Source organism: Bombyx mandarina, chromosome 26, assembly GCF_030267445.1.
Source record: "Bombyx mandarina strain Sakado chromosome 26, ASM3026744v2".
Taxonomy (NCBI): Eukaryota; Metazoa; Arthropoda; class Insecta; order Lepidoptera; family Bombycidae; genus Bombyx; species Bombyx mandarina.
The window spans coordinates 7,191,223-7,207,078 of NC_143232.1; the positions used below are offsets into that span (position 1 = coordinate 7,191,223).

General features: G+C 35.8%; 1 protein-coding gene across 1 annotated transcript; it reads left to right on the forward strand.

The window, feature by feature from the left end:
* The first annotated feature begins 9,414 nt into the window (after window positions 1-9,414).
* On the forward strand, window positions 9,415-14,523 carry beta4GalT7 (beta-1,4-galactosyltransferase 7). The gene is made up of 3 exons (XM_028172322.2): window positions 9,415-9,665; window positions 9,752-10,304; window positions 12,659-14,523. Exons 1-3 carry the CDS (start codon window positions 9,548-9,550, stop codon window positions 12,897-12,899), a joined length of 912 nt encoding a protein of 303 aa, XP_028028123.2. The 5' UTR covers window positions 9,415-9,547; the 3' UTR covers window positions 12,900-14,523.
* Window positions 14,524-15,856: the final 1,333 nt, after the last annotated feature.

The following is a 15,856-nucleotide window of genomic DNA, read 5'->3' on the forward strand; positions in this document are numbered from 1 at the left end:
CGTCGAACCCGTCGTTTGCGACGAAAGGCTTGACGAGCAAACTAAGCCACAGACACAGCCAACTGAGTTTTTCGCCTGATCTTCTCAGTGGGACGCGTTTCCGATCCGATGGTAGATTCTGCGAAACACTGCTCTTGCTAGGGCCAGTGTTAGCAACACTCCGGTTTGAGCCCCGTGAGCTCACCTACATGTTAGAGCGAAACTGAAATAGCCTCTCAAGGCTATCAGCATAGGTAGGAAAAAAAGGAAAAAAAAGAGAGTCCCAGAGTGGCGTGCACTAGCCGAGAACTGGAACGAACGAATTTCGCATCAAGACCTAGTTCCATTTCGGTCCTTTTCGGTCGCCCACTGGACCGCTTTAGGGAGCTAATTTAAAATTTAGGGTACTGGAACGAACCTCGTGGGAGCTAAAAATTATCTACTTATTACACCGGGATATCGTTCAAGAATTGCCAATAAACGATCGAAACTAAATAAGTAGGAACGCATTGGTGTATTAAAGTGGAATACCAAAATTTTCTGGTGACCGCAAACACGAGAGCTTAAATGAAGAACACCTTGTTTTATGAACAGAGAACAATATCACGCTTTGAAGATGTGTAGTCGGAAAACAGATGACGTGCCAACTGTCAATGGCTGCTTGAGCCCGTGGACATCAGAACGAGAACGTGGCCACGTTGAAACCTGAGAATCGTAATTGTCTATAACAGTTGTTCCTTACATCAACTAACCGTAACTATACTGAAACCTTAGAACTCATGTCTCAAGGTGGGTGGCGGCATTTACGTTGTAGATGCCTATGGGCTCCAGTAACCATTTAACACCTGGTGAGCTGTGAACTCTTCCACCCAACTATGCAATAAAAAAATAGTTTAAAAAAACTAACAAAATACGCTTTTATAGAAAATCCAACTAAAAAATAGAAAATAAATTTTAATAAATTTGAATTAAAAATAGTGTAATTAGGCAAATTATAATCTTGCGGGTCTGATTTTGATTACACGATGCTAATCCTTCACCGTGTAAGCAATCGTGAACATTTGTTAAGTACGTATTTCATTACAAAAATTGGTACCCGCCTGCGGGATTCGAACACCGGTGTTCTTCTTACCCATATCGTCTTTCACGCAATCCATCCATTTTTTCTTAAGTCTACCTCTTCCGCTATATCCTTCCACATTCATACTTAACATTTTCTTACCAACCTCATTATCATTTCGTCTCATCCTATGTCCATACCATCCCAAGCGCGCACTTCTCAGCTTCTCTGTCACGGGTGCCACTTTTAGACTTCCTCGAACATATTCATTCCGTCTTCTATCCATTCTCGTTACTTCACACATCCATCGCAACATTCGCATCTCTGCTGCATGCCTTTGCCTGGCTGCAATCGCCTTTCATTCAGGTAACACTGGTTATTCGGTGAAAAAAAAACGTTTTTTATTTTACGATTAATGAACTTGGATAAATTTACCGAAGATTACTTAGTCTACGTAAGACTTAATCTTACTATCTTCTGTGGGCAAAGCAAAATAGCAGCCCATCACAAAAGTTATATTACACACAAAACGAGACATCTTGAGTTGGTTCTATTACCTATCAAACTAATGCTAATGTACATGAATATTTTGTGTCAAATAATAGTTTTAATTCACCTTAAAGTCATAATTTAACACGTCATTACGGATCCGGCCGATCCATTAACGCTGCTTTTAGGTACCACAAGCACCGGTCACCGTCCTCGTCGAACCCGTCGCTTGCGACGAAGGGCTCGACGAGCGAATTAACCCATAGACACAGTCCACTGAGTTTCTCGCCGGTTCTTCTCAGTGGGTCGCGTTTTCGATCCGGTGGTAGATTCTGCGAAGCACTGCTCTTGCTAGGGCCAGTGTTAACAACACTCCGGTTTGAGCCCCGTGAGCTCACCCACATGTTAGGGCGAAGCTCTCAAGGCTATCAGCATAGGCAGGAAAATAAAACATAATTTACTTAATGTTTTATTTCGTTATTTCATAGACGACATTAGCGACATTAGCGTCATGTTGCGATGCATGATCTGCTTGTCAACTGGCATAGTCCGAAACGACTCCCACGGCGTTCGTTGGAAGCCTTCTCAAGCTGGAGAGTGCCAAGTATTTACCAAAAGTTGTTAATAAACACCTGTGTGTGTGATCTTTTCGTGACCTTCCATGCTTCACGCCCATACAGCAAAAGATTACTTTGATTGACGATCAACTCTGTGATTACATAAAATGTACCCAAAGTTTCATTTAATCGCAGAGATAACGCTAAATTTTAATATTAACTCCACTATCGTAATGCGAAAGTTCACAGGCATTATTAACCTTTTTGAACCTTAGTTCTAGACTTATCTATGACCGAACTAAGTGTACACTAAAACTTCGCCTGTTTCGGACCAATTAAAACGTGTCATTTCGATAAAATCTGCCACAATAAACTTTGAAATGTATTACCACTGTTTTTCAGACGTTTTGGATAGCGTTTCGCGGTATATCTTCGTGAAACATTCAGTTTAAATTAATTAAAATATTAATAATTAAATTATATTTATTTACATTTTTAACGTTTGTTTGTTTATTTTTCGTGAAATTATTTTAAAGGGTCTTTTATTTATGTTGTAACGAATAGATTAGAAAGTTTTGACGTCAACAGCGTTAGTACTTTATTTTATCACTTGGCAGATTGTAGCGCGCGTTCACCTGCTACAGATTTTATGTTTAAAAAAAAACGTATTTTTTATTGCCCTGGGAACACGTCAGCATACAGCCACCTATTGTTCAGTTCTGCAGACGTTCGAAGCCGCTGCCTACCGCAGTTTTCCTCGATCCAGTAACTATCACTTCCGAACCCGAAAATGTTATCTAAGCTTGTCACATTTATTCTCATAACGACACTTAAGACTTTAAGCGATATATTTCTATTATCAAACTCCCAATCGAATAACAGTAATAATAGTAGTACTTCACAAGTCAAAAAACAAAGTATAGGTACGGTACCGTACAATGGGGTAAATAGGGACAAAATCGACCTTCAGATTGAATTTTAAAATAGTTCCAATTAAATAGTCACTGCTCAACCAAAGAAATAAGTTGAGTCTTGAACGTACCTAGGTGATAAAAACCGTTACATAATTTTAATTATTCATTTTAAAGAAATAATCGGTAAAATAATGGCCGTCCCAATTTACCCAGCGTCCGGGGTAAATTGACACGGTTAAGGGTTAAATTGGGATATTTGTAAGGGTTGTCAACTCGCAGCAACTCGATATATAGGTAGGTGCCATATAATTATTTATATGGACCGAAATGATGAATACAATCCATAATTTAAGCACAATACACAACATAGTGTAAATTAAGCTGGTTTCTATTCCGAAGCGATGTGACGTGAATGATAATCAACAATACAATGATCAAAAAAAGTATGTGCATGTTATATTTTAGAAAATTATTATTTAATTTCCTTAAAAATCACAACTCTGAAACAAAATGATAAAATAGAATAAAAAATAGAAAACAAAAGGACTGGAAATGCAATAATACAATTTTATTTAATCAACATTTTCAAAATAATCTTTGAGCAAGAGTAAGATCAGGTGAATAAGATAAAAAAACAGCTTTATCTGATTACTGCCAATAATAACAAAAATAAAAGAAATTCTTTCTAAGCTAAATAACTAAACTCAATTAATTCACTCACTCATAATTGGATATCTCGGATTTTTAATTAATGTTACATTTAAAATCTGAGGCCTGTTTTTATTTGTGTGTGCGTTTTGAATGTTAACAAAATCATGATTCGACGCGTGAATAGATTCTGAAATAACAAAAGTTTTGATTCGTTTGAGTTCTTTTAACTTTTAATTTTTTTTATTGCTATAAAGAACATACGACCGGGCAGATATTACAAGGTAAATGTCGCGAAAAAAAAGTAATTATATATATACTTTTCTTTTACCTATAATACTTACATAAACTAACTGATAAACACATTAACCTTCTTTACATCACTCAATTAAGTGATAGTATAGGCTAAAAAATCTATTATAAGATATCAGTGACAACCCTAACAAGCCATCCCTATTTTGTCTTTTGGCGTTCCAATTTTGTGTTTTCTCGTCCCAAATTTTTCCAATCTCGTTCCCAATTACCCTACATACGTCCCAATTTTCCCCAAAAAGAAAGGAAAAAATATACATTTTTTATTTTGTCGAAATATTGTATTTAAAATAAGAATATTGCAACTTACCGTTTGTTGTGGTATTTCCAGGTGTATTAAAAACTTATATAAACTGTGATCTTATTGAAAAAACAACGATAATATTACTTTTTTTAAAAGTTCTTTAAGCTGTTTTAAAACGCACTTTTCAACCACTATTTTCAATTTAATTTGACGAATTTTTGGGACCAACTTAACTCATATTTAGTACTTCCATAGTTAACTTGGTTTTTCTTCTATACATTGATAAATATTAACATAAACAAAATTAGGTAGATTCCGTGCTACAGGTACTTTGAGAATCTTCCGCAGGTTTGTCCCAATTTACCCCAGGATCCCAATTTACCCCATGTCATGGTAATTAAGATCCCTCTGAAAATTAGAGGGCACAGATAAAAAAAACGCTTTGTGTTTGTCTATGAGTTTAATTACTCTGTGCTCGGAACCGTCCGTTAAAAATATGAGCTGAAGGAATTAAATATAACAATACGAAATAATAATTGTAGTATTCAATCATAATTACTTGTGATTAAGACGTAACGATAGCCCCTCCGGGCTCATTGGTTATATACACGTCTCTAAAACATCTAGCCGATTGTTTGATACTATTTGAATATGTATTTATATTTTGATATTTTCTAGCACTTTCTTTATTACAGCTGGCACCATATAGTTATTGCACTTTTCAGTCATTATTGTTCTTCTTTGTCGTTCTCATTAATGAGGTTCGTTATCAAATTCGATTTGTCTCTATTTCCTTTTGTCTCACGTCAATAAAGTAGAAGGTTGTAGAGTTTCTTTCTCATGTTGTCTCTTATTTTCTCTTAATTCTCTTACACCATCGAGTTGGAGTTCGACCTCTGAAGAGCTTTCTGTGCATCTATTCCACGATCAACTGCTTCACCAACTAATCCTGACTAAGTCATATCTATTTGATCGCATTATATCGCACCTTTAGAATTGATGTGGCTTAATCCAAAATTCTTGTCTGTTGGTAAACTCCAAAAATATAATGAAGAATTCTACTTTTTTAGTTTTTCAATTTAATACTTTTAAGTATGTGCTATTTAATTTTGAAAGAGATGGAAAGAATAGATGTCTCCTTTTCTGAACTAAAATAGACTGAAGAAGAGAGAGAAATTTTATAGACTGATAGAATACATGTTTATAATTCGTTCAAAGTCTCTCTCTCTCTTCCCAGCTATTTATCCCACATGGTGGTGGGGTCCGTTTTCCTCTCTTTCTCCTCCACTTCGCTCTGTCTTCGGCATCCTCGTCAGCAACATTACATTCTCTTTTGTCCCTCAGCACTACTATTCTTTCAAAGTATAAAACTAATTTTCTTAAGATTTTTAGTATAGCCACTTCAATACTATAGATGCGATATATCCAAAGAAGTTTAGTGAACGTTCTCGACGTCGACAAATAAGTCATTTTTACGTAATTTATGTAATCATTATCCATAACAATCGTTATTTCAATTTTCTTATTGCTCGTGTCTCGTTGGACATCAAGCCCGTTAATTACAAAAAAGACATGTCTAATACCAATGCCAGTTGCTTTTTAGTAAGCTTGTTCAGCGTAAACTAATAACAAACGTATTATTAGAATTATCGTCAGAAAGGAGACGTTGATGCATTGCTGCATGTAACGGAACGTATTTGTTAATTTTTTTTTAACGCCGCCAGCCCTGACCGCTCGCCCGTACAGCCGAACCATGTAATTAGGCGGTAATAAAAAGTTCAAGTAATTAATTGCGTTTGAAAATGTTTTTTCTTTGTTTGTTTTCATATTGTTATTTATTGTTGACATTTAAAAACTTCTAGAGCTCGTCGTGATGATTGACGTATTTTTCATAATTGATAAGCAGTTTTTTTTCCTACTTAGGCTGGTGGCCTTAGAGGGTTGTGATATCGTAAATAGCTAGTAACGTTTGCTGTATCAGTTAAAGTTACTGAGCTTAGAAAGTCTTATCTCATCTAGTCTAGTAATGTTGAAACGGAAAACGAAAAAGTTTTTTTTTATTAGTTATTGTTGAAAGAACTTAAAGATTCACACTTTCGTTGCCAATTTATCTTCTGTCAATGTTCTGATATGTTTTAAAAATTATTCAAAATTTAAGGCCCGCACCTAACACCGTAATTTAAGTAGCAACTCACTTATTTTTAAATTAGTGTGACAACTATAAACTCCCGTAATCACTTAGCTTCAGGTGGACTGTAAACTCTAAGCTCTTCTAGTGCAATAAATAAAGGTATAGAAAAAAACATAATATGTTTGCTTTTTTTAGGAATACCACCACCACCCTGCCTATTTCTGCCGTGAAGCAGTAATGCGTTTCGGTTTGAAGGGTAGGGCAGCCGTTGTAACTATACTTGAGACCTTAGAACTTATATCTCAAGATGGGTGGCTCATTTAAGTTGCAGATGTCTATGGGCTACAGTAACCACTTAACACCGGGTCCACCCATTAAAGCAATAAAAATAAGGAATACGGTTAAAACATTTGAAATTTAAAAAAACAGTATAGGTGTATCGTATATACTTATAACTTAGTATCGACGTCCAATATGGATTATCAAATCTAATTTTTAACACAATACGAACTTAACTAATTGTTCTATTGATTTCGCTTAATGTATTAATAAACCAACGACAATAATAATAAAAGTCGCCATATTATCTGTAATGTGATCGCCATTATAACAAGGATTAATTATGAAATGACAACTGTCATTGCGATTTCATAGATGCAAACAATAACTTATGAACGAAAAACTAATGTTAATTATGACGCATTATACCTCAAGTCTTCCCCTCCTGGCTGAGCCTTTGCTCGCCCACCTGTCCTGGTGAAATTGGAAAGGCCTCTAGGCCACCAGTAATTCTCATTCATAAAAAAAACACGACTTTTTTAAGCAAGTCGTAAAGACGCAAACATATTTTGAATCCTTTTTTTCAAACTTTGTAGGCAACGGAATCTTGGACCCACATCAAAAACTGATAACGACTTAATTTTGTAGCTACGCCTTATGTCTTGACCGGTATCAAAAACAGGATAAAAAAAAGAAACAAGAAATTAATCTTTAGTTAAACTTCTTCTTTTTTTTCTCCACCTTATCCCACTAGGTAGGGTTGGCACAGCTAATTTTCCTCTTCCATTCTCTTCTATCAGCCGTCATCTCAACACTCACTCCTCTCTCTCTCATATCGTCATTCACACACTCCATCCATGTCTTCTTCGGTCGACCTCTTCCCCATCTACCTTGCACTACCATTTCCATACATCTCCTAGTCACATGCATCTTCTCTCTACGCATCAGTTGTCCATACCACGCTAACCGCCCGCTCCTTAATTTGTTGCTTACCGGGGCCACTTTCACACTTCCTCTGATATACTCATTCTTTATCTTGTCCATTCTTGTCACTCCACACATCCATCTCAACATTCGCATCTCTGCCGCATGCACTCCTCTTTCATGCTTTACTTTCGTCGCCCAACAATCTTCAGTTAAACTACATACTTTTATTTTACCGTCCAATAACTAATTGCAATAGAACGGAAAAGAATCATTCCTTTTTCATGTTCAAATAAAGAAAATTTCATATTATAGGATGTCCGCGTCTAAAACTTATTATACTTATAATTTCGACCCGAAGTTTATTCAACTTCATCGGTCGTATAAAGACGATAGCAAGTACCTAGTGGAATGAACACCGTCGCTAACACAGAATCGCGTGCGCTCAAACCATTAATTAGCAATTCAAACAAATTTAGCTTAATGACTCCCTGTTTACTCGTGAACGAACTCATTCATTCATTATTAATTCTTTCCTGACTTCAAATTTAAGTGCCATTAGAAATTAGTCAGCGTTTTCGTATTTATTAATAGGAATTGGATTAGCGGAAGTCGCGTCCGCTAGTGACCAGTGTGTTTAGTGAGAGTTTTTTAACGTTCTCGATAACGTAAAAGTTAACCCAATTTTGTATGCAGTTGGAACAGCGCCCCTAACGGCAAACGATCCCATTCCATATAAATATGAGCTAACTTTTACGCTATCGAGAACGTTAAAAAACTCGCACTAAGCACACTGGTCACAATGCTCGCGTTCTGCTTCGGATCTGGCAATAGTCGCAAAACCTTAGACATAGAGTATTGCCGCGACCTCACCAAAAGCCTACTAGGATTCAAAATGGGAAATAGGAACAGAGTTGCTCGTAAGTAATACACATTTGTAGCGTTTCAAATCGAACAGTTCCAAGTTAGGATTTTATGTCATTGGACCAAAAACCTAGAGACCGAAAATTGGGTTCCAAAATGGAATCTCTCCTAATAGTAGCGTTGTAATAATTTTGGTGAGTAAAAAAAAAACAATGAGGACATCAATATATTCGCATTTTAATAGCTAGCTGCGCATTTTTACTGACTAAATTAAGTCAAAATGTTATTTATATATATATATATATGAATTGAGTAAAAATAAATCTCACATGTTATAGTCAAGTAAAAAAAAATTTTATGGTTGCTTGAATCACATTTAAACATTTCATGTTGATATTTTCTTACTACTAGCGCCATCTATGAAAGTCTCCGAGAACAAAAAATTTAAAACTTACGTTTGATGATGAGTATTAATGAGAAGTAATGAGAAATAGTGAAATATTTTAAATGCACTTTATTATGAATTATTTATTATAATATCACTACAAAATAATTGTTAATGGGTTTTATTTGTAGATTTATATTTTATTCATCTATAATAAATTAAAAGATTGCCAATGCATACAAGTGAGGTACGACCGATATTTTTATAAGTGACAGAAATAAGGAATATTGACAGTGTATCAAAAAGTGTTGTATTTCTTTCTATGAAGCTATTGTTAGCAGCTGCAAATACATAAATTTTCACTTAATATTAAACATAATACGCACTTTGATGACAAATAACAGTATCAAAATTAAATTAATTTTATTCTGTTTCATTTAATAAGATTCAATAATCAAATTCCTTTTAAAATTTTCTCAGGTATCTTTTTGTATAACTTATCTTAACGACAAAAAATTGTAAGATTGCCAAGTTTAGTGTTTAGACTTTTTGTCTACTACTACTTACGTCAAATCAAATTTAAAAAAGTTTTTTCCATGTTGACATTTGATCTTAAAGGTCATTGTCATTCTCCATTCCTGTCATCATTACATTTTAATGTTAAACAATTCAATCGCTAATGTCGTCTATGAAACAACGAAATAAAATATTAAATTATGACTTTAAGGCGAATTAAAACTATAACTTGACACAAAATATTCATGTACATTAGTATTAGCTTGATGGGTTACAGGATAACCAACTCAAGATGTCTCGTTTTGTGCGTAATACTAACTTTTGTGATGGGCTGCTATTTAGCATCTTTGCCCATAGAAGAAGGTAAGATTAAGACTTACTTAGACTAAGTAGTCTTCTGGCTATTTACCCAAGTCCATTAATCGTAACATGAAAAACTTTTTTCACAGAAAAACCAGCATTGCTTAAGCAATCAGTTGCCGAAATTCCTACCATCAATACAAACAAAAAGCGTCTAGCAATCATCGTTCCGTTCCGGGACCGCTTCGAAGAGCTCCTAGAGTTCGTTCCTCACATGACCGCCTTCCTGAAGAGACAAGAAATTCCATTCCACATCTTTGTGGTTCAACAGAAGGACAGCAACCGTTTCAACAGAGCTTCATTGATAAATGTTGGATTCCTGCAGACTCGTAACAATTTCGAATACATGGCGATGCACGACGTTGATCTTCTACCTTTGAACGACAACCTAAAGTATGAATATCCTGAAGCAGGACCATATCATATCTCTTCACCAGACACCCATCCAAGATATTACTACAAAACATTCATTGGTGGTATACTGTTAATAAAGAGAGAACATTATGAGCTGGTCAACGGAATGTCCAATAACTACTGGGGCTGGGGGCTGGAGGATGATGAGTTCTACGTGAGATTGAAGGATGCAGGCCTCATAGTCACCAGGCCAAACAACATTACTACGGGACGAGAGAACACCTTTAGGTGAGGCAATGCTACATGTTAACATTTTAAGTTGTTTAGATAAAATAGATTTAAAGATTTATGTGTGATAGATGAATGTGTATCAAGTTTTTATTATTAGATTAACATAGATAAATTTCTAAATACACCAAATTATGCAGGCCTTCTTTTAAATAGTATCTCTGGGGTATGCCAGAGTGCAATACACTGCATGGCTACTGCCACGCCAGAGACAGAATCAATCATAATAATTTTAAAGTCAATAACAATTTTGAGCACAATATCTTAAATGGACAAATGAGCTTGCAGTTAATCTGACTAAGTGGTCACTTGAGGCCATATACACTTCATATGTCATCCAGATTCAGAAACAGGGTTAAAGATTGATTACATTATTATTGTAGCTAAAACGTTAAATATTCATAATTGAGTAGCCCCAAGCTGGGACTTTCTCCTAAATGACTGTCCTATCCTTTGTATTTAACATAGACAAGATGATGACTTTCGAGGATAAATCAATATAGTTGGCATATTGAATGGACTCACATACTGCTTTAAATGTTTCATTACAAAATATCTGATGGAGATGCGATATCAGGTACATGTGGTAGAGTTAACATTTTCATTTATATTTCGACATTCAACAAGTGTGTTATGCTGACATCCAGGTTGAAATAAATGATTTTGAATTTGAGTTGTCAAGGTAATAATGCACACAAAAAAACATTCAAATAAACTTAAGAGCTTTTTTTTTATTTGTGCACGCTAGAAGCTCATTGTTACATGGGACAGATGCTTATTTGCCTACAATAGCAAGAATACGGTTTTATTTTGATATGATGTTGCTTAAGAAAAAAATATACAAACACAGGAAAAGGTATTAAAATTACTGGTGATAGGACCCCTTGTGAGTCCGCAAGAGTAAGTAACACCACTCTGCCTATTTCTGCCGTAAAGCAGTAATGCATTTTGGCTTGGAGGGTGGGCCAGCTGTTGTAACTATAACTGAGACCTTGGAACTCATATCTTTAGGTGGGTGGCGGCATTTACGTTGTAGATGTCTATGGGCTCCTGTGCAATGAATAACTAAAAAAGTTGATGAACCATTTTTTTTTCTTTGACTAATTTGGTATATTTAGGTTAATAAAATTTTCGTTTACTGCGATACAGTGATCCCAACTTTTTTATGGTTCACAAAAATCTATGATTAAGAATAGATAAATACAATTGAAGCAGATAATGGCTACTGATATATGATAAGATAGATATTACTAAGTACTAGAACTGATATGAATGTATTGTGACATGTGTTTTTGGACTACTATAGAAGCCAGCGTGTATTTATTTTTCAATTAATTCATACACGGGCGCAAATGAGTTGTGTGCTAAAATTAATATTACTCAACTAAAAAATGCATGCTAATCGATCGAAATACTGAATTAATGCTAATAGATAAGAAAATATATACTTATGTTTGTATTTAGATAGCTTAATGTCGATCACATGTGAATAATTTTTATTATTTTTTTATTGCTTAGATGGGTGATGAGCTCACAGCCCACCTGGTGTTAAGTGGTTACTGGAGCCCATAGACATCAACAACGTAAAAGCCGCCACTCACCTTGAGATATGAGCTCTAAGGTCTCAGTATAGTTACATAATATGTGGAATGTGGCCAAGATTTTTTTCAGGAATAAAGATCAGTCATCTTACACAAGGTTGTAGTCAATAATGAAGTCAGAAATGCAGTAAGCTCACTTCTGTTGTAACAATCATCACACAGGCAGTTGATTGACTGGCTAAGTGGTGTACTAGTGAGCGACTTTGACTGCTAGGTTGTGGTCTTTGATACTAACATCTGGTAAACATTTATGTGATGAACAAATCTGTTTGCTCTTTGTCTTGAAGTTTAATATCTATATATTTAACCATATATAAGTATCTATGAGTCTCAAGTTTCCATAGTTTGGGGCCAAATGATGGTGAATGATTTTTATGATTTTTCCACAGTTATCATTAATATTATTCGTTTAACCTAGCCTTTCCCAAAGTGGACGACAACGCCCCCTTGTGGGCGCTGCAGGCTTAATGGGGGGTGGTAAGAGACCCAGAAAAAAATGGGGGCGTTGTGTAGAGGCTTGGGAGGTGATTTGTAATTTCATCTAGGAGGCCTCTTAGACACTGACTGAGATCTCGCTATAGTGGTTTTTAAGTAGGTAGAAAAAATGGGGGCGCTAAAAAATAATTTATTCTCAAAATGGGCAGTAGACAAAATAAGTTTGGAACCATTAACCAAAACTGTTACTCCTAAACAGCGTGTGGGAGTGGTATTTTATAGTAAGGAATCTTATGTGATTTTAACAAATTGTTCTAGGCACATGCACGATAAGACTTATCGCAAACGCGACATGCGCAAGTGTTACAACCAGCGCGAGGTGACGCGGCGTCGTGACCGCCGCACCGGGCTCCATGACGTGGCCCACCGCGTGCTGAGCCTCCACACCCTCACCATCGACGGGCTGCCGCTGACCGTCCTCAACGTGGAGCTCATCTGCGACCGGAACGCGACCCCGTGGTGTCAGTGCCCAGAACCACCTAAACCTAAAAAGACTTGATTCAAACAAAAGTGTTTTTTTAAGGGATTTTATGACCTGGTAACAAAGACCTTTAAGTCATGTCTTAGTCTAATTTATATTTGTAATTTTATGAAAACTGATAATATGGAGTGAAATGAAATGATTATGATTAATTTGAGACATTAATCAACTGGGATGAAATTAAATTAAATGAGATGATATGGGATGAAATATAATCTCAGTAAAATGGTGGTCATTTACTGAGATTTTTTTCAGTGGACTTTTTGGAGGATCCCGAGAAGTTACGTCCGGCGGCTTTGTTGCACTTTCACAGATATTAAACAGTTAATAAACCACCGTTATTACACATTTAAACCTGACAAAACACTAAATAGACAAAATAAAACGAATCACACAACTTCACTCCTCGCGTTCCCGCCAAAAAGTCAAAACAAAAGAGTGCTAGTGACGTTCAGAAGTGGAAATGCTCAAGTTAACCGTTGTGAAATTATGTATGTGACAAAAAAAAATGTATTGTAATTACTGAATTTGAACGAATATCCTGGGATTATTTATTAATTAGTTTTAAGCCCTATGCTGCATGGCATAGCCGAATATAATTTAATTAATTTAATTCAAATTAGTTGAGTTGTTAATTACATTTTTTTGGTTTTGTTATTTCTCGTAACTATTGTATCCTAGTCCTAATTCATAGATTTACTTGAGGCTTTTATAAATTTTTATTAAACTTTATCATAGTTAATCTGCTAATGTTTATGATATTACAATTAAAGTGTGAAACGGTGCTAAACGGTTATATTATACTTACTTAGTTTTAAAACAATATCGTTTTAAAATTTGTATTTTTTATTTTATTTTATAAACTGACCTTCAAGTATCTGCTGAAGTACACTCCAATCTGTTGTATTATTTATTTAATTATTTATTTATTTATGTACACACAGAAAAGAGGACATAATACAGAGTAATAGGAAAATTATGTACAAAGGCACTGCTTATTTCTTTAAGAAATCTCTTCCAGCAGACCTGCGAGAGGATAATGAAAATAATAATAAAAAGTGATGAATGTGTGTAGAACAAATAACACATAACTAAAATAACAAATACAACATGAGAATTATAGTAATGCACATACACATAGCAAATATTGTTAAACTTGAATACAAAATATTATAAGTAACACAGTAACACTCGTATATACGAAGAGTATAGAACCATGATCATTCGGTTGACGAGAGATAAAATTGTTTGACCTTGTATTTAAAAACAGAAACCGACTTGCAAACTCGGATGTCAGCCGGCAACGAATTCCACAGTATAATTGTATTATTGCGACGCTTCCTTCAGGTTTAATGGTATCAATAAAAAATATTGATTGAAGCAAAAAAAAAAAAAAAGTATGTATGGGCAGTGGAGATCCCACACTAGTTGATGGGAAGTTTTAATGGTAGCCCATGGACCACAGCGCTACCGACCACCTTGAAACACGAGGGCGAAGTGAATTAATTGCCATGATTGCTGTAGTTCGACCCGGGACGGAAAACAAATTTTCCAAAAAAATATATACAACTTTTGATATTAAGTGAATCCCAGTGTAGCTGTAGCAGTTGTTTGTAATTGTAAATAAATTAAGTAATTTAACTTTCAATGTTTCATTATGGGTTTTCCTCGTCTCCGACTTTATTTCAAAAATCTAGAAAGTTCTTGGAGCGTTTCAGAGCCGAGAAAAAAGATTTTCAAGAGATTCATGACAGAACGTATGTAAGTTTTGTAGAGTGTCACCTTGTTACGAAGTGATAATTTACTTCGGTTGCAAATAATCGGATAGAGTCGAGCGAGTAGAAACGCAGCACAGTCTCGCACTGTCTTAATCTGGGGATCGAATGTGATTCCTCTGTCGAGGGCGACACCTATAGTAGAATCATTTTGTCGGTGCAGTTTGGGCCATAAAACATAGCCCGGCTAGGGCAGTGAGCATGTTGCGCGGGTGCAACATCATTGTCGATAAAAACAAATGAGTCATCGAAGGCAGGTAGACAGTGGTGAGGTGGTATACGAAGAGTGGTGAGACATTGTTATGTTATGAGTCGTTTGTTGTACCTACCTGCAAATTATAGTACATATTATGTCGAAGAGAAATGTGTTTTTATGCATTCGCTCTCTGAATTTCTTTAGCTACACAATGGCTACTCCTTTGTTTTGCACCAAAACGGTACAATTTATTCAAAATAATATTTGCACGTGTTGTTATCAGCAATGTGTTAAAAAATTTCACTGAAATGAAAATAGATCCCGAAAAGTTACAAAGTGTTTATTTCTGCCGTTCTCGTTAACTTGCTGCGGCGATATGTGGTGTAAGTGTTCGATTACTTTCATTTTTATCACTAACCCACAAAATGACAAAATGAAATACACTATCGATAACGCTTATCGAAAACAATAATGCGCATCACTATGCCCGTCCATAAGGCTCGTGAGTGGAAGAGAGAGTGAAATATTCGCTTCACCGCTCCGATCATTTATGACCCAAACTGCACGGACAAAATAATTCTAGTATAAGTACGTGACTTTCGAAGCCCACGTTATCGGCTGGCCAAAGATTTTATTGGGTTTACCGCACCTAATTCGCTAGCAGATGTTAGCAGTGGTGTAGGGAGGGCGACGCCCTTTGAAGAGCATGGTTGTGCTTTTCGTAGGGTTGATGTCGATGCGCCACTTCCGGCACCACTATCCTAAATTGGTAGTTGCCATCTAGGATTTAATTAACCAGTTAACAAATACCAGGCCGTAAGCTCCTTCACCCAGCAACTTAGCAGTATGCAGCGGCTTGGCTCGGCCCCTGGCATTGCTGAAGTCCATGGGCGACGGTAACCACTCGCCAGCAGGTGGGCCGTATGCGCTTCTGCCTACAAAGGCAATAAAAAAAACTTTAAAAAACTATCATTTAACGGCAACAGACTTCGAAATTAAGTGAT